Source organism: Heliangelus exortis, chromosome 22 (genome assembly GCF_036169615.1).
Source record: "Heliangelus exortis chromosome 22, bHelExo1.hap1, whole genome shotgun sequence".
Lineage (NCBI taxonomy): Eukaryota > Metazoa > Chordata > Aves > Apodiformes > Trochilidae > Heliangelus > Heliangelus exortis.
Genome location: NC_092443.1, coordinates 890,545 through 916,282, shown reverse-complemented (window position 1 = coordinate 916,282; position 25,738 = coordinate 890,545). Strand labels below are relative to the sequence as shown.

The 25,738-nt window shown below is 56.2% G+C and overlaps 1 protein-coding gene across 1 annotated transcript; it reads left to right on the top strand.

Annotated features, from left to right (window-relative positions):
- The first annotated feature begins 418 nt into the window (after positions 1-418).
- Positions 419-25,738, top strand: ARRDC1 (arrestin domain containing 1). Its single transcript, XM_071766032.1, has 8 exons — positions 419-661; positions 12,831-12,941; positions 20,612-20,662; positions 21,121-21,275; positions 21,709-21,891; positions 22,217-22,393; positions 22,593-23,007; positions 23,884-25,738. Exons 1-8 carry the CDS (start codon positions 544-546, stop codon positions 23,946-23,948), a joined length of 1,275 nt encoding a protein of 424 aa, XP_071622133.1. The 5' UTR covers positions 419-543; the 3' UTR covers positions 23,949-25,738.

Genomic DNA, 25,738 nt, shown 5'->3' with positions numbered 1-25,738 from the left:
GATGGATGCTTAATGCTGTTGGGTTTATGAACACGGGAAGGGGGAGAGGTGACAGCTGGGCTGGGAGAATTACAGGGAGGAGATCAGATTAGAGGAAGCACCGGGAGGCAAGATGGCCATGGAGTGGGGCAGGGCATCCTGCTCCTTCCCTCACACCCCGATCCTACAGCCACCTCCTTCCCTCCCGGCACAGCCTGGCCCTGCAAGATGCCCCTTCCCTCACTCCCCGGCTCCATCTCCCCCCTTCCCTCACTCCCCAGCCCCACACCTGCCCCCTCCCCATAGCCCCCCTGTAGCTGCCCCTTTTCCCCAGGGCCATCCCCAGCCCTTCCCCATGCCCGTCCTTTGCCTCAAGGCCCGCCCCAACCCCACGAAGCTGCCGGTCCGGGGCTGGGGGAGGCGGAGCGGGGCGGGGCGGAGCGGGACCGCGGGGGTTGGGACGTCGCGGGCCGGCGCGGCGTGGGGCGGCAGCGGCAGAAGCAGCCGGAGCCGGAACAGGTATCGGTATCGGTACCGGCGGAGCCGGTCCGGTCCGGCGGGGCCATGGGGAAGGTTCAGCTGTTCGAGATCCGCCTGGGAGACAGCCGCGTCGTCTACAGCCCCGGGGAGCCGCTGGCCGGCACCGTCACCGTGCGGCTCTCGGGCTCGCTGCAGTACCGAGGTGAGCCCAGGGCCTTGCCCCGCGCTTCCCGGGATGGGGGTGCCCCGGGGGGGGCTCCCCGCGGGGTCCGAGGGCGGTGCGGAGGGTCCGGGGGGCTCGGGCAGTACCCCCACCCCCTCCTCCCTTCCCGGTGACCGAGAGCCTCGGGGCTTGCACCGCGGTTCTCCCCTTCCTGCCGGGAGGCGGTGCGGGGCTGGGGGCAGCAACCTGCGGAATGGTTTCCTCCTCTGCTTCCTCTTACTTTTGCCTCCCATCCCATGAGGAAAAAAAAAAAAAGATGGGGGGGGAAAAAAAAAAAATGTATCTGCTCTCCCCCTTATCAGCCCAGCTCGGGCTTGGCTCACAGGAGCCTCCGGGGCGCTGGCACCGGGAGGTGACCGGAGCGTCCCGGACCCCTCCTTCCCGGCAGCGCGGTGGTCGCGGCCCCCGGGCTCCAGCCGCTTGAGTTCCGAAGCACCGGAACGTGTATTTTTTTTTTACGGCAGGACGAAAGGAGGAGATGGGGGATGTGATATCTCGGCTGCCCCCGCAGGAGGGCTGCTCGCCCCTTTGCGAGCCGAGTTCGCCCTGAGCAAGCGTTTTGTAACATCTCGAAGGAACTTGGACGTTTTGAAAGTAGCAGCTCAGGAGGTGCCCAGGCTGTGGCTGTGGCTGTGTGTGCTGGGGGAGAGGGTGCCCACCCAGCTGCGGGCAGGGGGTGGTGGGTGCGTGGGTGGGTGGGTGTCACTCCAAGGGAGACCCAGGTCCTGTTGGTAGCCGGTCCGGTCTGTCAGGATGGATGGACATGGATGGGCTTGGGGGGAGGTGAGCTGCTCGAGTCAGATCTTCCAAAGTGGGAGCTTGCTCCCTCACCCTAGAGAAGTCATTTGTGTTTACAAGTTTTGTGCTCAGTGCCGTGGAAATGTGAGCTGATGTGCTGTTTTCCCTGGGGTTGTCTTGCTTGCTGTGCCCGTGTGCGTTCTTCTTCCTTTATTGCAAATCATAGGGAGGGGGAAAGACCAAAGAATGGAAAATGCAAAGTCTCTTGCACAGAGACTCAGCCTCTACGATGGTGCCTGTGCTTGCCTGTGTCTTGTGTTCACGAGCACCTCTCCCAGTTGTCTGCAATTGCTTTTTGGAAGCTTCCTCAGGAAAAAAATATCTAGGACAAGTACAGACTTGTAGACTGGTTAACTCCTTGTCAGAGCAAAACAGTTGCACATCCAGCATTCTCCCCTTGGAGGGTACTCCCAGCAGTGCTGCTTCCAGCAAAGACATTCTTAAAACTTGGCTGCTTTCCATCCTCAGCCCATCCCATTGGTTTCCACCCCAGTTCCTGAGGGCCCCTCTTGGGTGAGATGAGTGTTTGGGCTGGGAGGGCTCGGTGGTGCTGGCCCCTGGCACTGCCAGCTGGCTCTGGTTACACCTTGCTCTTTGGTGCCTCTACTGCTCCCATCTTGGAGAGGAACTCCCAGGTTCTCCTCTTCAGCTTCCTGGTGTGCTGCAGCTCAGTGTTGTGGGGAAGGAGGAAGGTGTCACAGTGTTCTGCATCTTCTTTCTGCTTCCTTATTGCTTTGCCTCTGAAACTTTGGGGTAGGGCGTGAGTGTTTGTCCCGAGGCAGGGGGGGGTTTGCTCTTGGATCTGTTGTTTGATGCTAATGCAGGGACTTTGGTAAGAACCTGGGGCAGCTGAGCAGGGCAGAATCACTGAGATGAATCCAAGGTGTGTTCTGTGTGACTGTTCCTTCTGTGCAGAGGTGATCTGAGTGTCTGGTTTGGGCTGGGGTCACTGGAAGTTGGCTGGCACAGCAACTCACCATAAGTGATGTCTGAAGCTGCCCAAATGAGCCACTGTGGGATGTGATATCACTATCTGCAGAGTGCAAAGTGACTGCTGTGTGCCCTCCCTGCTGCTCTGCTTCTTGCCATCTCTAGTGTCCAAACCCTGTGCTGGGTCTGGATGGGCACCATCTCCTCTTGTCTGGCTGAGGGAGATGTCTTCTCTTCAGAAAAGGAGGAGGAGGAGGAGTCTCGTGTAGTTGCTGGAACATCCTTCTTGGTGTCTTGGTGTGACAGCAGGCAACTACCTGCTGGAAAAGAGTCTGCAAAGGGACCAGTCAGCCCAGTTGAGCTCACGGGCTCAGCAGTGGAGCATCAGACAATGTCTGGGGCAGAAAGCTGGGGTGTCAGAAGAGGTGGGTGACATCAATTTGTCTGGTGCAGTATAAACACCTTCTGTGACCAGCAGTGACATTTCAGTCTAGTAAACAGCTCTCAGGAGGAGATACCAGGTCCTGCCCTGGTGCAGGCTGGCTCACAGCACTGAGGTTTGGTGCTTTCCATTTCCTGAGCTGGACAAGCCTGGTACAGCAGCTCTGCTCAGTGCTGTGGTTTGGGAGATCACAGAGTCAAACAAGCCTGTAGATGACTACTTCACAGGGTAACTCGTTTTATAGCTCCTGAAAATTGCACCTTCTGAGAGGTGGACAGTAAACAAACAGCTTGCTCTGCCTTGCTAAAGGCACCAGGAATTTTGGGTCAGAGGAAAGCCTGACTGGGGACACACCTTCTGGGATCATAAGTGCTCCCACCTACACTGGTTTCCGTGCCAGCCCTGCTGACGAGCAAGAAAGGCTGTTCAGCAGCACATCATCTTCAGCTGACCCTGCCACAGCATCACGAATGACAAGTGGCCTCTGGTGACCCACGCAGACCTTCCTGGGGAGGCAGACATCTCCCCGTGGCCCTGCCGGGGTGAAGGTCCTTCCCTGGAAACATCTGAGCCTCAGGGGAGAGAGCTAATGGGAATGCAGAATTCCCAGTCCTGGAGCCTGGCTTGCTGGGTAAATCATCAAACATGGGTGTACAAAGAGTAATTAATCCTAACAGGAAGCTGGCGCTGGGACAGCTGGAGATGGAGTTAATTTTGGGGGAGGGAGGAGGGAAATAAGCTGGTTCCCCAGCAGCCCTGGTCACTGGCAGGAGTGCTGGAACAAAGGCTGGTGCTGCTCGGGGGTCTGGAGCACTTTCCTCTCAACTCAGTGGCTTCCAGGGGCTGTGCTGATGATTTCAGCCCTGGTGCCATTCAGCAAGGCTTCTGGGGGGCAGGGATGTAATGTTAAAGTAACAGCCCTCTCTCCCGGGTCACTGAGAGTAAAGAAACTGTGAGTGCTTTACAGAGGAGATTTTAGCACTTTGCTATTCTCTATTATTTAACTGTCCAGGTTTATGCAGTGATGACTTTAAAATCACTACCTTGAACTACAAAAGCTCCAAACACAACTCCCTGCCTCTGTTCATGCTTTAGAAGTACCCAGGTACATAATTCCCTTTTCTACAGAGCAGTGAGCCTGTGAATCATCATTTTGTTCTCTAATATTAAATGTAGTTAAGTATTCTCACTTCTCACATGGAGAACTGAGCAAGCTGGTGGTGAAGAAGGGAGCTGAAAGGAAGTCACCCAAATCCCAGATCGTGTGTCCAGACTGAAGGATTGACTTCTGCTTCCTGAGGAGGAAGAGATGACTTCTGTTTCCTTCTGTCTTCCTGGGAAGCAGTTTGGGTTTGCCTACTGTGAAGTGGTTCTGATGTGTGTGAAACCTGTGCCCTGCCAGGGAGGGAGAGGGGACCCTGAAGCACTGGCCATGGTCCCCTGAAAGAGAGGAAGATGTTCTTGCAGCAAGGCCGTGGTTTGGGCTGCTGGGGATGTGATGGTGGTGAAAGGTTCCCTGGCTGGCAGCCTGAAGCTTGCTCTGTCCTGAGATGGACACAGAACTGTGTCTTCTGTGCAGGTGGATTGGAAATGTCTGTGCTTGGCAGTGTTGTGTCACCCACACATTGTGGTGGGACAGGAGGGACCCCGGGCCCTGCTTTGGAGGGCAGGGTGGGAAGGGAGCTTGGTGCCTGCAGAGCTGAGCAGGGTTTGGAAGGCAGGAGCAGAACCAAAGCTGTCACCATCCCTGGTGACACCGGCAGTGCCCGGTGAGGTCCTTGGCATGGGCTGGGGGTGGTGTGTGCCAGGAGGAGGCTGGCACTGGTGCACAGGAATGCTCCTATCAGGCTGCAGCATCACTGGATGGCTCCTGCTCCAGGGGATGTGGATTAACTTTCCTTTCTCATTGTCTGGGGTGAGACAGCAGGCAGCTGTGTGGCCAAGTCTGTCTGAGGCCGTGGAACAAAAGAGGGATTTTTGCTCTCCTGGCTGGCTTGCTGCTGGAGCTCCGGCTCCTCTGGAGTCACTAACTCATCGTGAGGTTGTTTTGTGTCTCTTGTCACCGCAGTGTGTGCCTCTCTCTGCTGCTCTCCCCACCCGCACACCACTGGTGCTCAGCTTGCAGCTTCCCGTGGCTGCAGGAGTCTGGTCTCAGGTCTGCAGCTCCCCTCTCCTGGATGACAAAATGAGAGAGCGAGTGGAGCGGGGAGTTCTGTCCCTCTGATTTGCTTCCAAGTGTGACAGACAGGGTGTGAGTGCTTATCCTTTCCCTGGAGCAGAGCAGAGCTGGCAGAGTGCAGTTTGTCTCTCAGGGCTGGAGTCAGGTAGGCAGCAGAGAGGGGGTCAGTGGGGTTGCATCCCTGTCCTCTGGAGGCAGCTTCCTTCCCATCCCTAACACAGCCCTGGGAGGGGGAGCAGCCCGGGAGGGCAGTGGCTCCTCTGCCTGGGGGTGTGTGAGTGGGCATGCTCTGCTCACGGGGTGTTGTGGAAAACCCTTTGCTGAAATTCATCTTTAAGGAAACCATCTGTCTGTAGGAGCCACGCAGCAGCTGCTTGGCTTGATGGAGCCTGGTCTGAGGCTCTCCTGGCCAGGAGGAGTAGGATGGGCATGCAGCCCATCCCCTGCCAGGATGCTTGGGCTCTTCAAGAGGAGATGGGCAATGAGGTGGTTGGGTTGTGCTGTGAGGCTGCTGCAGACCTGACCTGTGCAAAAGCATCAGGACAAGTCCTTCTTCCTCCTCCTCAGGGCGGCTGCTCCTGAGGTGTCCTGGCAAGCACAGCAGGGGCTGGATTTTGGTTTGGTACCTGGTTTCTTGATGGCTGGTTGCTGAGATAGGCAGTGTTCAGGCTGCTGTTGTGACCTCTGAGTTATGGTGACAGGGATGGCTGGGGAAGTTAATTACCTCTTTGTGCTGCTCTTAAAATCTGTCGCTCTTCAAATCTCTCGGGTGGAAATGTAAAGTGCTTAGGAGAGGAGAAAATGTGCAAAGGACCAGACTGCTGTTGGTCAGCAGATTTTTGTCTCGTGCAGTTGTTGCCTATGTGTGCTCTGAGTCCCTGGGTCATGTCCAGGATCTGAAGCAGGAGATGAAAAGGCTTCAGACCAGAGAGATGGGCAGGCTTCTGCCTCCTTGTCATGGCTTTTGAACAGCAGCTCCATATCCCCCAGCTCTCTTTGGTCAATTAAAACTGGCTGAGATGCCAGTGTCAAGTGGGAGCTGGGTTTTTGCTGTGAATAAGTTTGTGGATAGAGCCTTTCCACCAGAAAGTGCTCAGCTGTGGCTGGGTCCTGCTTGGTTCTGCATTCAGAGGGGGGGTCAGTGCTGTGGTGTTCAACTGAATGGGTTCAGCAAACTCCTGTGGGGTGTTGGGACCCTGAGATGCAGGATGGTGGTGGTGGAGAGGATGATCCCTCTGAGAGGTGAGGGTGACAAGCCAGTGTCAGTCTGGAATTATTTGGACACCTCAAGTAAAAACACCCTGACCTCTGAGCACCTTAATCTTGATGAAAAAACAGAGCTTATCAGATATCCGTAGCAAAAAGGCTGTTTCCAAGAAGCATGAATCATTTCTGGAGCACTAATGCTTATAACTTCCAGCCCTTTGTTCTTGCTGACAGATCCCTGCTCTCAGGGGTTTTGGCTCCAGGGCCAGAGGTGACGGTGCTGCTGCAGTTTGCGCCCCATCCATCCCTCCTGTACACACCCATCCTCATCCCAAACACTCCCTGCAATAAATCTGGGATGAAACTGGCTCAGAAGGCAACGTTCAGGGAGGAAAGTTCAGTGTGTGGGTATGAGTTGGTGCCTTCTTGATGGGGGGGTGTCAGCAAGGGGCTGAGTGCCAAGTCCCAAGGGGGATTTTGCTCTCAGCTCTGGATGCTCCATTTCCCATCTCCTTGGACCTCTGCAGGTGTCCAGTGGGACCCCGCAGGCTCTCACCAACTCGCAGCACTCCTAGCATAGCAGGGATTTGTTATGTATCTTGTGCACTGATAATAAGAACATAAGTTGTTTTTCCAAACTGATGATCTTGCTATAAATAGAGAATCCAGCTGCTTGCATTGAATGGCATCAAAGAGAATTGCAGGAGCAGCTCTTATTCAGAGTGAGGTGGATTCTGGCTGCTTTTGCTGAAGGTGCTGGGGGAGGGGGATTTCCTGACAACCAAGAGCTCAGCGTGGAGTGTGGAATCTCCAGTGGGAAGCATGGAGATGAGGTGCTGGGATCTCCCATGGCACCGTCCCCACGGGAGAACCTTCCTTGTGCCGTTCCCGGGTGGGAACCCGGGAGCCACTAAAGGCAGGGCTGCTTTACTGCTTGTAAATGAGGCTTTTCAGGAAAAGGCACTTGAAACCTCCTCTGCAAGGAGGAGGTGAGCTGGCTCTGGGCTGGTGCCTGGGAGCTGCAGCAGTGTTAAATCATCCGGAGGTGGCTCAGCACATTCCAGCTGCTGACTTGTGAGTTCCTTGCCTGGAGGCTGGATGGGTCCTGCTGCAGATACAGATGGGCTTTTGTCCCCTCTGCTCTTGTCTCTTCTTGTATGAGGGCTCCAACCCATCCCACCTAAAATGTTGTTTTCAGGATGGGTGAGCACTCCTGAACTTGCTGCTTCCATGCTCCTCAGTGCCATGGGTACAGGGGCTTGCTCAGGACACCTGGAGATGGCAATGCTGTTCCTGCTGAATCCTCTCAGCCCTGGGTGCAGTGGTGGTGGTTGCCCAACCTGGAACTGGCCTTCTTCTGGCCAGCTGGGTGCTGAGGTGACCTGGTGAGTCTGCTCCTCTGAGAACGGGCAGCAAGAGCTGGTGAGGACATGTCCAGGAGCATCCCAGGAGCATCCCAGGAGGGATGGAGGAAGCACCTCCTCTCCTCTGCATCTGCGTCACATCTTCAGCTGACCTGTGTCAGGCTGTGTGTTGGGTGACAGTGAGAATCAGCCAAAAATTCTTGTTCTAGCCTTAACTGCTGGACAAGTGCAGCTGAGGGTCTGGGGGGGCCAGGAACCTGCCTCAGTCCTGCAGCAGAGCCCACAGGAGCACTTGTGCTCTGCCATTACTGCAAGCCTGTTAAGCATGAATTTCCAGAACTCTTTGAAGCTTTTATTTAGAAAGAGCCTGAAAAGGGAGTAGGCTCTGGTGAATCAAGCTCTTTGTGGTAAGCAGTGAAACCTGATCAGTCGGGTGTTTATCTGCCTGTGCTGGCTCCTGCAGCCCCTGTGGAGGGGGGGGATGCTCTGCGGTGGGAGCAGAGGGGCTGTCTGGGGGGCAGAGCTGGTTAAACCTGCTCTGGGGTGTGGGAAGAACAGAGCAGAGCTGGCAGTGGTCACAAACACAGAGGTGTGTTCCCAGGACATCAGAGAGCTCAGCCTGCCTGGCAGTGAATTGCTGCCTTGTTCTGTTCTGCCAGGGAGGTGGGAGAAGGTCCCTGGCTCCGTTCACACTTGCTGGGAAAGAACAATCGAGTTTGTTGCTGAGTTTAAAGGGGCCAGTTTGGTACAGCTGGACCTGACTGGTCCTAAAACACTCAGCAAATGCCTCCTGGGACCTCCAGCTCTGTGTGTCAGACTGTGGTGGGGTTTCTTGCCTGGTTCTTCCTTTTTTAGACAGCCAAGTGTACCAGAATATCTTAACTGCTTTGGCCTAAAGTAGTGCTAAGTGCTGGGTGGAAACCTATTTCGGTTCAGGCAAGCTATAAAAAAAGAGGTTCCTCTCTTGTGTTCGGGCTCAGCCCCAGGAGGAGTAGCTGTGGTCCCTGGCTGTGGAAGTGCTGAGAGCTGGCAGGTCCTGGCACCCATCAGCATTCCTGGGAGCTGCTGAGCTGCTGGCTCTGCTTCCCTTGTCTGCCCACACAGATCTGCATCCCCCTTCTGCAGGCCTGGTCCAGGGGCCAAACGCTGAAGATTGAGATGCTCTGGCAGCTGATGCATGTACAGCCTTGCTTCCTGAAATTCAAGTTGCTCTGGGCTCACAAAAGCAAGGTTAAGTTGTCCAGGTCCCCTGGGAAGGATGGAGCTGTAAATTAGGATCTGTCTTGTTCAGGAGATCCTGAGATAAAATCTTCTGGACCTCAGTCCTAAGTACAAGATGTTTTTGTGCAAGCATCTGGGCAGCAGGGCAGGGGTGAGATGAGGAGCTGGGCTGTGCAGGAAGGAGGATGAGGAGTGAGAGCAAAGGTGGTGACAGAAGTTGTGTTATTTGCTGGGATCTGCTGGGTAAGAAGCTGAGCTGCTCGTAGCCAGCACTGGAATTGCTGCAAGCCCTGCCTGGAGCTTGGTCCCAGCTCTGCAAAGGCAGAACCAGCTCTGCTGTGGATGGGGTGCACAGAAACAGGGCTGGGACACAGCTCCTGGAGGAGGGCAGGCACACTCCTCTCTAATCAGAACAGAGTTTCGACCTCTGAATTTCTGTCCAGAGAAGCAGAAAGGAAAGATGAAAAGATGCTTCTTGAGGCTGAAGCTTGGCTTCACTCAGCAGGGTTGTGGGAGATCTGCACGAAATTCTGCTGCTCTCTGCTTCAGCTGCAGCCTCTCTGCCCTTCCCCTGCTCGGAGGTGGATGTTGGGAGAGGATGCTGTGAATGCTGGCAGTGTGGCTGAGGTGGGTGGCTGGCATGCAGATTTTCAGACTGAGCTCTGAGATCTGCCTCTCCCTGCCAAATATTTTGTTTCCCACAGAGCCTCCTGTGCTGGTGTCTGATCTGGCTCAGGGTGTCTGCATCTGCCACCCTGCCTTGGGAGAGGGGAGAGCCTGGTCCCTCTGCCTGATGTGATCCTTGCAGGAGGATCCAGGGCTGGCATCACCCACCCTGTCCCCTGTGTGACAGCAGTGACAGCCAGGCCACCAGGTGAAGGTGAGGCCAGAGGTTGGGCTCCCCCAACTGGTCCCAGTTACAACTTTCTCACTTGGGGTGAGGGTGGGCAGGAAGGCCCTGGGTGTGGTGGTTGGCATCCTTGCCCTGTGTCTGCAGTGGGGGAGTGGTGGGTGTGTGGCTGGAGATCCCTCCCAGGCCACATTCACATCCTCCTCCATCCAGTGGGCAGGGTAACCCCATCCTTCCCCACCTCTCTTCCCAGGCTGTTTGGGTGACACAGAACTGGGACCTCCATCAATCTGGAGAGAGGAGGTGCTGGGGAGCTCCTTCCTGGAGCAGGTTTGGTGATGAGGAGGTGGGATGGGGTGCAGGCAGGATGCCCGTGGATGCTGTGGGATTTCCTGCCTGTTGCTAAGGAGCTGCAGTTGCCTTTGGCAGCAGGACTGGCAGATCCAAGGCACAGGCTTTGTGGCACGTGGCTGTCCCCATCCCACAGCCCCTGTGGCTTTGGGCACCCAGGGATTTCCCACCTGCAGCCTGACACGTGTGGCAGCCTCGTTAAATGCTCTCAAGCAGGGATTTCATTCCAGATGTTGGAGATGACCCCTGTCCTCCCAGGGCAGCCAGCCTGCTGATAAAACTCTGGGATGCTATAAATAACCCTGCCAGCTCTGCATGGGGGAAAAGCCTTTGGTGTGAAACAGGAGCCCAAGAGTTTGCTTTCTTCTCCGGGGTTGTACCTTGACCCCTGATTTTGGGGAGGAGCTGGAAAATGTAGGTTTCTCTGCTGCTCTAAAACTGATGGAACAAAGTTCCTGCAGCGGGGAGGGGATCAACCTCTCAGGGAAAAGGCTCAGGTGAATTCCTGCCCTGCTTTTCTCCAGGCACACACCTCCCAAGTCTCCCTTTGGAGACTTCTGCAGCTGCTGGAACGAGGAATCCTCTGCCCGTCCAGATTACTTGGGTGGATGTGTCCTTTGTGCTGGGGCCAAGATAACTCCTGCATAGCCAGGGTAATGGCTGGGGGTTGCAGAGCTCTCCTGCTGTTGGTACAGATGGAGTTTTCCAGTCTGTGTTGAGGAGCTTGTCACAAAACCACAGATTTTGGAAAGGACCCCTCTGGGATCCTCAACTCCCACCCTTGATCCACTCCCCACGAGGTTCCCAGCCCATGGCACTCAGTGCCACGTTCGGTCTTAAAGAGAGGTTTCAGCTGCCAGAACCCCCTGGGTCAGCTTGCCCAGCAGGATTTTGGAGGTACAGATGTGCACAAAGAGGGGAGGGGACACACGGATCCTCTGCCTTCCTCTTGCCCAAGGTGCAGCAGCCGAGGAGGGGACATCACTGGGTCACCAGCAGTGATTTGAAGTCTGTGGCTGCTCTCTGTAAATCACCTTGGAAGAAGGCAGACATGCCCAGCTCCTGGCATCTCTATTTTTACTTTGTGCAGAGATGGATATGGCTGAGCTGTCTCCTTTTATTTCCAGGATTTGGCAGGTGCTGCAGCACAGTGCTAAGGTTGTGCTGCTTCCCCCCATCCCTGGGGGGCTGCAGGGGTGAAGCTCTTGTCTTCTGCCTGGCTTCCTCGTTCATTTCTTCTCTGCTTGCTGCTCTTTGCCTTTCCTTTCCACTTCCCTTTCAGGTTTTGTACTTTTTTTTTTTTTTTCCCTTCTCTATTTGTTGAAAGCAACCTGTTGAAAGCAGGAGCATGGGAACTGGGGCCACTGGTAGCACTGGATTCCAGCAGTGGTTTAAATGAGTTTCTGGTAACTGGAACTGGCCTGTTCTGATCTAGAATCTTCTCTTATTTTCCCTGCCTGCAGCTTGGCACAGAGATTTCCTTGGAAAGGCTCAGACTCTGCATTTTGCTTCCTGACAGTCAGGCTGAGGAGCTTTGTGCCTCAGTCAGGCTCTGGTTGCAGCAGCTCCCAAGGTTTCCAGACCTGTCCCTGATGCTGTTTTTAGCTCGCAGCTGCCCCCAGCACCATGTGCCCGGGTCCTGTCCCTCAGCTGCCCCTGTCCCTCCTCCTGCTTGTGGGCAGGAGCCTGCACCCCAGAGCCAGGCAGGTCCCCAGGATCTTCCTCTGCCCAGGGGATGCTGGTGAGGAGGCTGATTTCATGCTTAGCTGCTCCAAAACCTGCTTTAGGGGTAAGAGAAACGGTTTGACCTGTTGAACCTCCTCCTGCAGCTGCTGGGCTTTAAATCTCTGGGGATGAACTGAGGGGCTCTGTGGCTGCCCTGGACCTCAGGAGGAACAGATGGGATGAGCTGGGACAGAGCCATCCCTGTATCCAGTGGGGCTGTTGTGAAGAAACCTTGCTGAGAACCAGGAGAGGAGATGCTGGGGCTGGGATGAGGCTGGAGGCCCACGATGGAGCTGTCAGCATCCTCCCTGCATGGGGGGAGCACCCTGGATCATCTCCTGCTCCTGCTCTGCACCAAGGTCGGGCTGTGACGTGTGTCTGTGGCACAAACATCAGTGCCTGGTTTCAGGCTGCTGGCAATCAGCCCAAACTAACTGAAAATGACTTGTGGGCAGCTCCTCTGGAAGCCAGGCTGCAGGCTGGGCTCTGGGGTGACTTTCCCCAGGCACCAGCACAGCTCAGGTGACACTCAGTGCTTTGGGAAGGGATCAGATGCATCTCACGTCTCTCCTGTGTGTGGCATTGCCCTGAGCCCTCTGTCCCCAACAGGAGAAGGGGGGTTCTGGGTGCTGGGGGGCAATGTGCTCCTCTGTGTGATTGGGGGTCCTGGTGCTTTAAAGGGCAGGGGTCTGCTGCAATCCTTTGAAGGAGACACCAACCCCAGGGCTGGGGATGTCCTTGGGGGGGGCTGAGCTGGGAACTGCTTCTGCTGCTCTGGGGGTTCCAGCTCCCTGCTGGCCCTTGTTCAGCTGGGGTTAGGGGCTTGTTCTGAAGAGGTTTCTCCTCCCAGAGCTGCAGGGGCACTGGGTGGGATGCCCAGCTCCTGAGGGGGGAGAAATATGGATCTGAGATGAAAGCCTGACCTGGATATTGATCTCCCTGCAGAGAGGGATGGGTTGGGGTTCCTTTGCTTCCTTTCCCCCCCCCCCGTGTGTGTTTTCATGAGGTTCAGCTCCTGAAGCCATTCTGATCTGGAGGTTTGGCTTTCTGGCAGTGCTCAGGTGTGTGCTTTCTGCCCACAGCCATCAAGGTGAGCTGCGTGGGGCTCTGTGGGGTGTCCAACAAGATCAATGACACCGCGTGGACAGTGGAGGAGCAGTACTTCAACAGCACACTGTCCCTGGCAGACAAAGGTAAGGCCCACAGAGACGTGGTGGTGATGTGTGACTCTGAGATGCTCTACAGAAAGGTGTCCCCAGGGCTTGAGCATCTCCTTGCTGTGACATCCCCCTCACTGGTGCCTTGGCCCGTGCTCCAAGGCTGGGAGCCAATATCAGGGACTACAGGAGCTGAGGAGGAGAGGTGCAGAGAGAAATCCTGAATAGCTGCAGAACTTGGCAGGACCTGGAGTGCCTGGGACGTGGCTGCCGGCAGCAGCTTCTGCTCTTACAAGGCCCTTTGGGTTCACCCTGCTCTGTTTCCGAGCTGTGCTGGGACCTGTGGAGGTCACCAAGCCCTGACCCACAGAAGCCCTTGCAGGCCAGGAGTAGTTTGCATCAAAAGAGATGTGAGGGTGTCACTTGTCCTCCAGGAGAAACACAGAGTGTGTCAGGAGCAGCCTCAGGAGTCACCACCAGCACCCTCTGGAAGCCCAGAGATAGCAACAGGGCTGGGTGATCCTGTGGGTAAAGTGACACCAGCAGCCTCTGGGGAATCTGGGCTGGGATGAATGCTGCCTTTCTGCTGTTAAATAGGTCAGCCTTACCACAAATAATTCATGCTGTGCCCTGGCTCCACTTGAAATCCAGACCTGGCAGTGTTCACCTGCTGGATGTGGCAGTGAGCTCCAACAGTCCAGGAGCCTGGCAAAAGCCCAGGGGAGCAGGAGCTCAGCTCCCTGGGGCTGTTTTATCTTTTAACAGGAAATGGGGGAAACTGAAGTGGCAGTTCCTGCTCAGTCAGCAATATTTTTTTTTTTTGAAGGGAAACAATTTCCTTGGCTGCATCAGAAGTGTGGGCAGCAGGTCCAGGGGGGGATTCTCCCCCTCTGCTCTGCTCTGGTGAGACCCCACCTGGAGTCCTGCATCCAGGTCTGGAGCCCCTGTTACAGGAGGGACATGGAGGTGCTGGAGGGTGTCCAGAGAAGGGACACGAGGATGCTCAGAGGGCTGGAGCAGCTCTGCGTGGCTCCAGCCTGTGGGAAGTGACATCAGGGTTTGTGACACAGCCCTACAGCCCTGTCCTGGCCCCGGGATGCTCCTGGGGGTCTCTGCAGTGGGATTGTGGGGCAGTCGTTCAGTGGCCTTGTGGGCATGGGCAGGAAAGGGGTTGGGGTTTTTTTAGGCTGCCCAGGAATAGATCCCAGCTGCCCTGGCCTGTCCTGAGCAGAATGTCAGGGAGCTTCAGACAGGGCCTGTCCCTTGGCTCCTGTCCCTTTCCATGTCACAGTTCCCAGGAGTGTTTGGCAGGGCTGGGCTGCTCCAGGGTCTGGGACAGGAGCAGTTTGAGGTGCAGCTGCCTCTGGGAGGTGCACCCAGCACCCATGGGTGCTCCCTGAGGGGGTTTCCCTGCCAAGCAGAAAGCAGGAGGGTGCCAGAGACTGTGGGAGGCTCTGGGTCAGTGAAGGTTTTGGGCTTGAGGGAGGATCCCTGGGGTCCCATCGTGTCCCCTCCTGCCAGGTCCTGGTGAGTGGCTGGAACCCAGAGGGATGGTGTGGGCAGGAAGGTTCTGCCTGCAAAGCAACTTTCCCACATCCTGAGCTGGGACTTCAGCTGAACAGTGAGCTGTGGCTTTGAGAACAGGGGGAGAGGAAGCTGAGGGGGGAAGGAAGGGGAAGAGGAGGTTTGCAAAGCTACCCAGGCTTGGGTTGCTCTTACAGTATCTAAGAGCAGCTCCCCACTTCCACAGCCACATTCCTCTGCTTGGAAACAGGAGAGAGGGCAGCTCCTCCTCTGTAGCATCAGCTCTCCCTGGTGTTACACACTGGTTTGGCTTCTTATTTTAAGGGTGCACATCACATGAGAAAGGAGACAGACCCTGAAATAGCCCAGATGCCCCCTTTGCAATGTAAGGCATTTATTTAAGGTCTGGCCTCATCCTTGCCTTTCTTGCCCCCCTTGGAGCAGCACCCATGGGAAGGGGGACTTGGCCTTGCTGCTGGAGCATCTGCAGGCTGGGGAGGGGTGGTTTGTCCCTGGCAGCATCCATGCTTCAGGAAAGGCTCTTGCTGGGGCTGAGGAGAAGCAGGAGGCACCTGGGGGAGCTGGGGATTGTGCTGGGCCTTGGCCAGGGGTTTGATGAACTCAGGATTTTTACAGAAAAGCTGCTGGAAAGTGCTGAGCATCCCAGTGGGTGCAGAGCCCCTCTCTTCTCCCTGCAGTGCCCACGGGTGGCTCTCTGGGGACCTCATTTTTTGTCTCCCAGAGGGGGTGCTGAGGCAGGATGGGCTTTTCCCACTGGGCTTGGCTTTGGTTTGGATACTTGCTCCCTGGTCCTGTTTTGTAGGGGTTTTGTTTGTTTGTTTTTCCTTGCAAAAAAAATGCAATAGGGGTGGGGGGAACCTTGCAAGCAGGGGGTGCTGAGTTCCTCTAAGGTGTCAGTGGGGAAGGGGATGGAGTGCATCAGTTGCAGTGTGTACAAATAGCACAGCTTGTGCCCACTGCTCTCAGACAGAGGGATGCTTCTCTTGCTCCAATATAATGGAGTAATTCAGCCCTGCAGAGCCTCCTGCTCCTCTCCCCCTCTCCTGCTCCAGCTCTGGTCTGATTCAGCAGGAGAGCAGCAGGTCCATGTTGTGTCTGTTCCCCCAGGGCTCTTTTCCTTGGCATCTCCTACTGCATTCCCATGGGTTGTGCATGGAGGGGCAGACTTGGGGTTTTCTCATTCCTACCTGAGCGGAGCCATGCAGGACCTGGCTGTCATTCCCAGCTGACCTTACCTTGGCAGCTTGGTACTCAGCTGGAAGGCACCTCAGGGAACCCCTGGCTGCTCCACAGGCTCCCTTTGCTGGCAGGTTCCTTGCACAAAGAGCTGCAGAAGGGCAGCTGTGCATCCCCTCTTCCCTGGGGTGGTTCTCTGGGTGACAGTCCTGTGTCCAGATGAATTTAAAGCTTGGTGACCTGAGCCAGCAGGCACTGAGAGGCTCGGGTGTCTTGTTCTGTGCTGAGGATCTGCTGTGAGAGCAGGAAGAGGGGAAGCAGCAGGATGGGAGCAGGGAGGTGCTGAGCCCTGAAGGATGTGCTGGTGAGGAGCAGTAAGTGCAGGCTGAGCCCAGGAAAACCACACTGCAGGAGCTTCCCTTGCCTGGGGTTGCTCCCTCTCTGCATCAGGGATGGGATCAGAAGGAGCTGTGTGTGTGTGTTCAGCCCCACTGGCTGCAGTGTGTAATCCTGTGTATTAGCTTAATCCCCCAGAGACTGAATTGGAGTCCTCAGTGTCCCAGGGTCACCTCGGGTGCCCTGGCACGGGCAGAATGAAAGCTTCCCACCTGACACCACTGCTCCAGCTTCCTGGGAGCTGGGAGAGCTCCCACTCTCTTGCTTATAGCTAATATTCAGTTTTCTGGGCTGCAGAGGTGGACGGGGAGAGGCAGGAGGGTGAGCAGGATGCTGGCAGCCAGGACTGTGCCTCCTGTAGCTGGGCACTGTCCTGGGGCACTGGGGCTGCTGCTTTTCCACCCAAAAGTGGAAAACACAAACCCACAGCTCTCCTGCTCTCTGCAGGTATCAGCCCTTTGGTATCAGTCTAACTCTGCAGCTTCAGAGGAGCTCAGCTTCCCCAGAGAGCAGGAGGGATGAATTTAAGCAGCAGGAAGAGCTGCAGTGCTACAGGAGGACCAGCAGGCACCAGGGACCTTTCCACAGAGCAAGATTTGGCCAACACAGTCAATGCATCCCTAGCTAAGTAGCCAGAAAGAAATTGCCATATGGCCCAGCCTGCTGTTCCTCTGCTAGAGGAAGCAAAAAATCTGTTCAGTGCAAAGGCTCAGCTGGGTCCAGCTCTGTCACCCCTGTGTGCAGCAGGAGGAGCAGAACCACTGCTGGCTGCTTGGCTGCTCCCCACCCACCTCCTGTGGGTGCCCAAGGTGCAGGGTTCCAGGCTCCTGCTTGTGCCCATGGGGCAAACAGCACCCTCCTCTTTGTTGTGATTGGGAGAAAGAAAAAAATCAAAACATTCAGCTGCCCTCTTTGTTTCCACCAGGGTCACGTCCAAGGAGAGAGATCCGTGGAGTTTCTGGAATGTGTCCTGAGAAGGGAATGGAGCTGGGGAAGGGGCTGGAGAACTTGTGAGGGCCCTGGGGGTGCTGATCCTGGAGCAGAGGAGGCTGAGGGGAGACCTTGTGGCTCTCTGCAACCCCCTGAGAGGAGGTTGGAGCCAGGGGGGGTCGGGCTCTGCTCCCAAGGAACAAGGGATGGGACAAGAGGAACTTTTGGCACAACTCAAGTGGTGCCAGGGGAGGTTTAGGTTGGAGCTGGGGAACAATTTCTCCCTGGAAAGGGTTGTCAGGGCCTGGCCCAGGCTGCCCAGGGCTTAAAAAACCTGGGCAGGGTCTAAAAAAACCTTGGATGCGGGTGTGGGTGTGACTGGGCGTGGCTGCAGGTGCGGGTGTTGGTGCGGGTGTTGCGGGTGTGTCAGTGTCAGTGTCAGTGCAGGAGCTGGCTGAGCTGCCGTGGTGGGGTGGTGCTGGTGGTTGTACCTGATGTTCTTAGAGACCTTTTTCAACTTTGGTGTGATCTTTTCTGCCCCAGTTGAGGTGCAGATGGAGCACAGGGTGTGTGTGTGTGTGTGTGTGTGTGTGTGTGTGTGTGTGTGTGTGTGTGTGTGTGTGTGTGTGTGTTGTGTGTGTTGTCACACCCTGCTGTGTGCCCAGACCTCTCCTGGAGCACCAGTCTGGGATTTCACCAGGATGAGTAATGGTGCTGGGCTGGGTCTGTCCTGTTCCTGCCTCAGCAGCCAGGGCACCTCCCAGCCCTTTGCTGGCTCTGCCCTGGGGTGATCAGCCCTGCAGGGACACAGCTCCAGCTCCCCAGGGATGGAAACGCTGGAGCTGGGGTGGCTGAGCTGGGAGGGGACGTTCAGCCCAGGTCCCTGTGGTGACACTGCCCCAGCAGGTCTGGCCTTGCTGGTTCTGTTGGTTCTGTTGGACTGTCCTGTTTGCACGGCCCAACAGCCAGAACTGCTGCACAACGGCCCTGGGGAAGCCCGGGTGGGACAGGGCTCCTTCCTGGGGCATGGTTGGGGCATGGTTGGTTCCTCCTGAGGCTCAGCCCTGCTCTGCTCTCCTGCCAGAGGAGCTTTCCCAGCCCTCAGCTGGCAGGGCAGGATGTGGGAAAGCAATTCCCCTGGCTCTGGAGGGATGGGGGATGGATTTGGAGGGCTGGTGGATTCCCCTGGCTCTGGAGGGATGGGGGATGGATTTGTAGGGCTGGTGGGTTCCCCTGGATGCTGTCTCTGCCTGGCAGCACTGTCCAGGGAAGCCACACTGCTCAGGAAGGAGTCCAAACCCTTGGAGCACCTGAGCTGTGGTTCAGCAAGCTCCTCTTGCAGGGTTTGTTCAGCAGTGTCCACACAGACCTGTGCTCCCCACACCCACTCAGGCTCCCCATGGTGTCAGGTTCTCCCAGCTCCGTGGGCCAAAGCAGAGGAGAGGGTGGGCTCCAGCTCCAGCTCTGAGTGGGAAACACCTGGATTTCTGTCCCTGCTCTGCATGAGGTGTGAGCAGAGGGGTCGGGGTGTTGGGGCAGGGCTGGGGCTCTGCTCCCCATCACTGGTGACATTTTGGAGGCTCTGATGGGACAGGGCAGGGGAGGTTCCCCCCCAGGGACCCAGCAGAGGACTCGGTGTCAGCTCTGGGTCCAGGCATTTCCTTTCTGCACGTGAGGAGTCCCTGTTCCCCCTGTTCCCCCTGTTCCCACATGGAGCAGAGCAGCAGAGCCATGGATGGGAGAGTCCCTGCTGGATTCAGGGCAATCTCCAAGGTCACTGCTCTGCAGGCTGAGGCAGCTTTTCCATGCTGGTAGCATGTTGTTGCTGCTCCTGCTGTCTGGGTTTATTTTTTTTCTAGGCTGCCTAGGGCTGTGGCTCCTTCCCCTCCAGGAATTTTTTGGGAGGATGTTTCCAGAGGCTGCATGGGGGTGGCTGAGCTCTCCTGGCTGGGCTCCTATCAGGAGCAAAGGCTGCAGCAGGTACAGCCCTGCTAATCCAGCTGTCTCTGCTGCCTAATGACTTTCTCAAGGTATTTTTAGCTGAATGTAAACTTCAGGAAAAGCTTTTTTTTTTTTTTTTTTTTTTTTTTCTTCAGTGGCCGAGCACACTGTCGCCTTTGTTCAGACTTCTGGGAATGGGAAGGTACCAGCTCAGCACAGCAGCTTGCAGGGCCCTTTCTGTGCTCTGTGTTCCCAGCTCCCTGCTGCAGGGACCACCTGGGACCCCCCCCCAGTGCCCCTGAGCTCCTCCTGCCCTGCTCTCTCCTGGGCATCTCTGCTCCTTGCCTTGGCAAAGCTGCTGGCTCAGGAAAAGCTCAGAAAGGAGAATTCTGAGCAGGCTGCTCCTCCTGGGGGTCTGTGTGTCAGGGAATCCTCCTCACCTCTGCCTGCTGCCAACAACCATCTCTGCTGCAAAGTCAGCCTGCAGGTGGAATTAGCAAGTTAAATATCCTGGATCTTTACTGGGAGCTCTTAGGGCTGGAGGGACAAGGGCAGTGAGTGGCTTCCCATGGGCTTTGTGCCCTCCTTGGTGTCTGGATGCTGGGGGGTGCAGCAGATGCAGTTCTGGGTGCTCTGCCCAGGCCCAGGGATGTCTGCAAGGCACACGTGTGGCTGTCAGGACACATCTTGTCCCCATGGTAATGCCCTCACTGGGCTTTGTGGCTGCACTGGACAGGTGAGCACTGCCACTGTCCCTCTCGGGGAGCCAAGGGGGCTTTTGCTGCTGATTTTCATGGGAGAGGTACCTGGGGGATGGGGCAAGGTCACTTTGTGCTATGCCCCTGCTGAGGGACAAGGGAAATCCCTGTCTCTCCATCCCTGTCCCCCTCTCTGTCCCCATCCCTGTCCCACAGGGCAGTGCCAGGCAGTGTTTGGCTTTGTGCCTCCACCTGGTGACAAGACCCGGGGTTGCATTTTAGCCCAAAATGGGGTTTTTTTCTTGGGGTGGGGAAGGTTTTAATAGTGTGGAAATCTTTTCCTTGGCTCCTGTTGTCTGAGTGGCCAGGCTGAGGTATTGTAGGTGCCTTCTAAGGAGAAGGGGTGAGTTTAGGCTTGGTTCCAGCTCCTGGGGACTGCAGTCTGTGTGGGTAAAGCTGTAACCAGCCCAGAGAGGCTGTGGCTGCCCCATCCCTGGAAATGTTCAAGGTTGGAGCAACCTGGGCTGGTGGGAGGTGTCCCAGGGGGGTTGGGACAAGATGCTCTTCAGTGTCCCTTCCAACCCAAGCCATTCTCTGACTCTGTAGCAGCTTGGTGCCCTCCTTGGCATCCTCAGACACTGCCTGTGCCTTCTGCCCTGGCTGGCTGTGGCTCAGTTGAGAAATACAACCACACAACGTGCCCCGTGTCACCAGGCTGGGGATAACCACTTGCTGTGGTACTGGGATCCCTTAAGCCCTGTCCCAAAGCACTTTATCTCCAGGGTATCTTAGCACAGAAGCAGGCACTGGGAATGGAGCCATCCCTGTCCCAGGAGAGCTGGGGCAGCAGATGCTCCTCTTGACTCAAGCACTGCTGGTTGTATCTGGAGTTGTCTGGTGGGCTGTAGGCAGCTGAACCAGTTGTGTGTTGTTCCCCAGGTGGTTTCCTGTCCCTCCAGAAGGTGACACCACTCAAGGCCACAGCCTGTCCCACTTACCTTTTGCTCTTTTTTCCCTCAGGGGTCCTGACAGCTGGAGAGCACAACTTTCCCTTCCAGTTCCTGCTGCCAGGTATGATGCAGATCACAGAATTTGGAAAGGACCCCTCAGAGATCACCAAATCCAACCCTTCCTCCTCTCCCCCCGTGGTTCCCAGCCCATGGCACTCAGTGCCACATTCAGTCTCTGCTTAAGAACGTCCAGGGATGGAGAATCCACCCCCTCCCTGGGCAGCCCATTCCAGTGTCTGATCAACCTCTCTGGAAAGAATTCCTTCCCAATACCCATCCCATCCTGCACACAGAGACCTCAGGGTCAGGGTCTTGCAGAGAATCCTTTCTGTAAGGAGGCTGCAGCAAGGTCTCTGAGTGACCTAAATGTTCATCCCCCAGGGTCCCCATGTGCTCTGTCTCCCAGGTACATGCAGAGCTCCTCGGGTGAAGAGGAAAGCAATTTAAAGGGACTGTACTTCAAGTCTGAAAGGCCTGGTTGAGGTCCTTATGGTCCTTTTCTTTCTCTCTCAACTCCAGCCTCTGCTCCAACATCATTTGAAGGCCCTTTTGGCAAGGTCCTCCATCAGGTGAAAGCTGTGATAGACACCCCCCGCTTCTCCAAGGACTACAAGTGCAATAAAATCTTCTACGTTCTCTGCCCTCTGAACCTGAATGACATCCCTGACATTGAGGTGAGAGCAAGGGAAATGCAGCTGGGAAGTGCAGGGGCTCAGCACTTGTCCTCCTGGCTGTCCGGGGAATAACTTTGTGGCTGGAATCCATCCTGCCTTGCCACTAGGCTCTGCTTCGAGTGATTTTTGACCCTTCTGCTTGGTGCTTTGAGAGATTTGGGTGTATTTTCAGCTCGCAGAGAGAGGTGTTGGCCAATAGCCCCAGGTGCTTGTGGAGACCTGGGTTTGGGGAGCTTGCTTTGGAGGGAAGAGTGACTGATGGGACTGATGGGACTAATGGGACTCAGGGGTGTGTGGCAGTGCTGTGCTGCTGTTCTTTGCTTCCTTTGGACCAAACCTTTCTGCTTCTTTCTTCTTTTGAACCTCTGAGTGTTTTCCCGAAGGTTCTCTGCCTCTCTTGAGCCAACACCTCTGTCTCTCTGCTGTCCTGCAGCAGCCCAACACCATGTCCATCACCAAGAAGTTCAACTACAAGCTGGTGAAGAGTGGGAACGTGATCCTGACAGCCAGCTCAGACCTGAAGGGTTACACCGTGGGGCAGGCGATCCAGCTCCGCACAGACATAGAGAACAAATCCGGGAGGGACACGGGGGCTGTGGTTGCCAGTCTGCTCCAGGTGGGCATCCCAGGGCCTCAGCCTTTGGGTTCTGTTGCTGCCCCATCCCCATGGGGCTGCTCTGAGGCTGGGGCAGTTCTCACCAGTGTGCATCCCTGATGGGGGTGTGGGGGGCAGTGAGGGGTCCAGACATAATTCTGGTTCTCTCTGCCTTTGTGGGGCTGGTACCAACATATGATGAGTATTTCTGAGCAGTATTTCTGCTCTGTAATATGCACGTTAGGTTTGTACATGTGTTTGTTTGTGGGCTGGTCTTGAGGTCTTAACCTCTATGGGACACAGGAGACCAGCTGCAATCTTCCTGTGTTTCCTCCTGCCTGTACAGAAAGTGGCTTATAAATCCAAACGTTGGATTTATGACCTGAGGACCATCGCAGAGGTGGAGAGCTCAGGAGTGAAAGCCTGGAAACATGCGGAGTGGAGGGAGCAGATCCTGGTTCCTGCACTGCCCCAGTCCATCCTGCAGGGTTGTAACCTCATCCACATTGACTACTACATCCAGGTGGGTACATCAGGGCTGCTGGGAGCTCCAGTGGGCTGAGCTGCAGCTTCTGGGCTCCTCTCTGGGTCAGCCTTAGTTGCTGAACTCTGTAGGGGTGTGGGGTGGGGTGTGGGGTGGTGTGAGTGGCCCTCACCTCAGGTGATCCTTCCCAGTGCCACTCATAATGAAGAGGATGCCACTGTTTCTCCTTCTCTTCCAGGTTTCCCTCAAGTCTCCGGAGGTTTCGGTCACTCTCCCCATTTACATTGGGAACATTGCTGTGAACAGGGTCCCCCTGAGCCCCTCCCGTTCCATCCAGCACATCCCCTCTGCAGTGGTACCCAGTGCCCCCCCGGAGGAGGAGGAGGCTGCCGGGGGCTATCACCCCATGGACAATATCTGCATCCCCACCAAAAGCCATTCCCAGCAGCAGCCATTCAGCTACGCCCCAGGACTCAGCTTCCAGGAGATGAGGGTGGTGGACTCGGAGCAGACGGGCTCCCCAAACCACCCCACCCTCTGCCTCTCCACAGGAGCCACCGTCCCCTACTACGCCGAGGGCACCGTGGTGCCCGTCCCCACTGCCAGCTCTCTGATTTTACCTCCAGAGTACAGCACCTGGGGATACCCCTATGGTGAGCACCCCCTCCTCAGGGCTGCCCAGGGTGGGTCATAAACAGCTCCTGCCACAAAGGTCCCTTTGCTGGGGGGGTTGGGGGATGCCGGGTGCTGGGGACTGAGCTCAGAGGGATCCTGGGCTCTGCCTGCTCTGCCCAAGTCTCCTCTCACAGCTGTAAAAACTCTCTGTCCATTCCTGTGTCCACACCCATGGACCCTGGGCTGGTCCTGAGAGGATCTCCCTGTTCTGAAACGAGCTTTCTGCCTCCCACTGCTAGAAAAACTTCTTGGCTTGTGGTGAGGCTGATGGGAGCAGAGCCAGGGAAATGATGTAACTGGAAGCTTCTCTCTGGGTTGGAGTGGGGCAGCAGCTGCTCTGAGGACACGAGTTGTGGGTGTGGGAGCTTGAGGGACTGGCCAGGGTGGAAAAGGTTGGGGAAATCCCAGCGCGCTGGGTTCCTGGAGCTGTGCTTGTCCCAGGCAGCTGGTGTGGTGCGGAGCAGTGGTGTCTGTCAGCTCAGACAGACTGGGGACACAGTCCCACCCCAAGAAACCCATCCCATAGTGCTGGGGTAACGTGGGGCACCTCTGCTCTGGAGGTGTTGGAGCACATGAGGATGCTTATGAAAGAAGGGGAGGAACAGAATAGGACTTTGAGGTGCTGATTTTAACCCCTGTAGACATGAGGACAGGGGCTGGGGGTTCCACACATGCAAACCCCACGTGTTTCAGTGGGGCAGGTTGGAGGGTCTTGGAGAGACAGAGCCTGCAGGCACCACACCTGGATGTGAGACCACTTGGGGTTTGCTCTGCACTGAGTTACCTGGATGTGGGGTGGAGGGGACCTCCCAGACCCCCACCACAATCACTTTTATTCTTTCTCAACCTCGCAGAGGCTCCTCCATCCTACGAGCAGAGCTGCAGCAGTGCCAACTCCAGCATCAGCAATGGCAACTGAGCCCCCTGCCTGGAGTCCCGTGGGTGCTGCCCACCCCTGGTGCCTGGGTCCCTGCCTGCTGCAGAGTCTGGGACAGCACGAGGCATCTCTCCGGCTCTGCCTGCTTGGGGGGGTAAATGGCACATCCCAGCCTGGGCTTTTTAAGTCTCTTTCTAGGGAGGGGTGGGGGGAAAGAACCAAAAAAGGGGCAGCCAGAGCAGCCTGTGTGTGTGTGTGTGTGTGTGTGTGTGTGTGTGTGTGTGTGTGTGTGTGTGTGTGTGTAGGAGAGGTCTGGGAAACTGAACCCTCTCCTCCTGCTGCTGGGGAGCTGGTTTTTACCCCAGGGGTGCCCTCTGCAGCAGTCTGTGTTTCAAGTACTGTAACCAACTGCTTTACTGTCCAAGCACCTGTGATGCCTTATCTGAAATGCTCCTGACTTGGCATGGCTCCCCTCGAGGTGATGCCTGGGCTGTGTGGACTCCCTCTTCTCTTTTAGGAGCCATGTCCCCTCCAGAATGGTTTTGCCAGCCCTTCCTCCTTGTCCTCATGGGTCCTAAGGGTGGCTGAAGCAGGAGGTTTCTTGGAATAAGCAGGTCTGGAAGGTCAGGGGCTCCTGAAAAGCCCAAAGCACAAGCCCCTGCTCCTCCTGTGTGATGGGGTGGGTGACTGGCAGCCTTTGGTGCCCCCAGGGGCTGCACCTCTGCCTGCAGGTGCTGGGAGCAGAGCAGCTCTGGCAGCAGGGAGCTGGCTGGGCACTTGCCCCCAGCCCAGGGTGTCCTGGTGGGCTGTGGAGGGAAGAGCCCACTGTGACCGTGGGGTGCCCACCAGACATCTCCTGGCCCTTTCCAGCAAGGGCAGCTTTTCAGAAGCCCCACAGGAGACAAATCCATCCCTGCTTGCTGCCAGACCACAGCAAGCTGGGGCACCAGCTGGAACCCCATCCATCTCCCAGCCCTGCAGGGTGCCCAGGGTTACCTGACAATCACACCACAAACATCAGTCTCTGATGCTACCTCTGAGTCTGCCCCAGGACCCTGTCCATGGAGCCCCTGCCTTCCCTCAGGGACACCTCTCCTGGAGGATCAGCCAGGCTGCTGCAGGGGGTGCCCAGCCTGGGGACCCTTTCCCAGCCCTGGCTGCCTGCTTGTCTCCTGAGCTGCCTCTGGAGCCACAAATGCAAAAAGGAGTCAGTGGGAACACAAAGTGCAAGGGCTCATTCGCAGCCTCTGCTGGACCCGGCAGCTCGTGGGGGAAAAGCTGGTGGATGTAAAACAACATTTTTCTTTTTTTGCGCTCCCCCGCCCCTCTTTAGCTTTTTTAGTACTGATTGCCCAAGCTGAGGGAACCACGAAGCAGATACCTGAGAGCTGCAGGCATCCAGCCCCAGCTGGGATTGGGGACTGCAAACCTTTTGCACCACTGAGCATCTCCTGGTGCTGCCTCGTGCTGGGTGGGCAATGCCCCCCAGAGCTGCCAGGAGCCCTGCAGCCTCTGCCCTCACCTCAGCCCCCATGCACACCCCTGGCAGGCAGCTGGGGACAGCCCTGCTTTGCACTCTTTCTTTGCAAATGCTTTTAATTTTATTTTAATTTTTTTTTTAAGTGTTGAGCTGCTTCAAGGGTAGTGTAGAGAAGGGGCCGCTCTGGGCAGTGCTGGCACAATGTGCACCAATGTTGATAGAATGATTGTCATTGTCCCTGAATATATATATATAGATATATATATATATCTGAGATGAAGTTTTGTTTTTAATGATTGAATCCATAAATACAAATTTTAATGCTGTATTTAATAAATTATTCTAAGAGAAA

What these genes read in the sequence shown, in the direction of transcription:
- ARRDC1 (XM_071766032.1), top strand. Translation starts at nt 544, where the DNA reads ATGGGGAAGGTTCAGCTGTTCGAGATCCGCCTGGGAGACAGCCGCGTC. An exon ending in ACATTGACTACTACATCCAG is followed by an intron (nt 22,394 to 22,592) that starts GTGGGTACATCA and finishes CTTCTCTTCCAG; the next exon opens with GTTTCCCTCAAGTCTCCGGA. An exon ending in CACCTGGGGATACCCCTATG is followed by an intron (nt 23,008 to 23,883) that starts GTGAGCACCCCC and finishes TCAACCTCGCAG; the next exon opens with AGGCTCCTCCATCCTACGAG.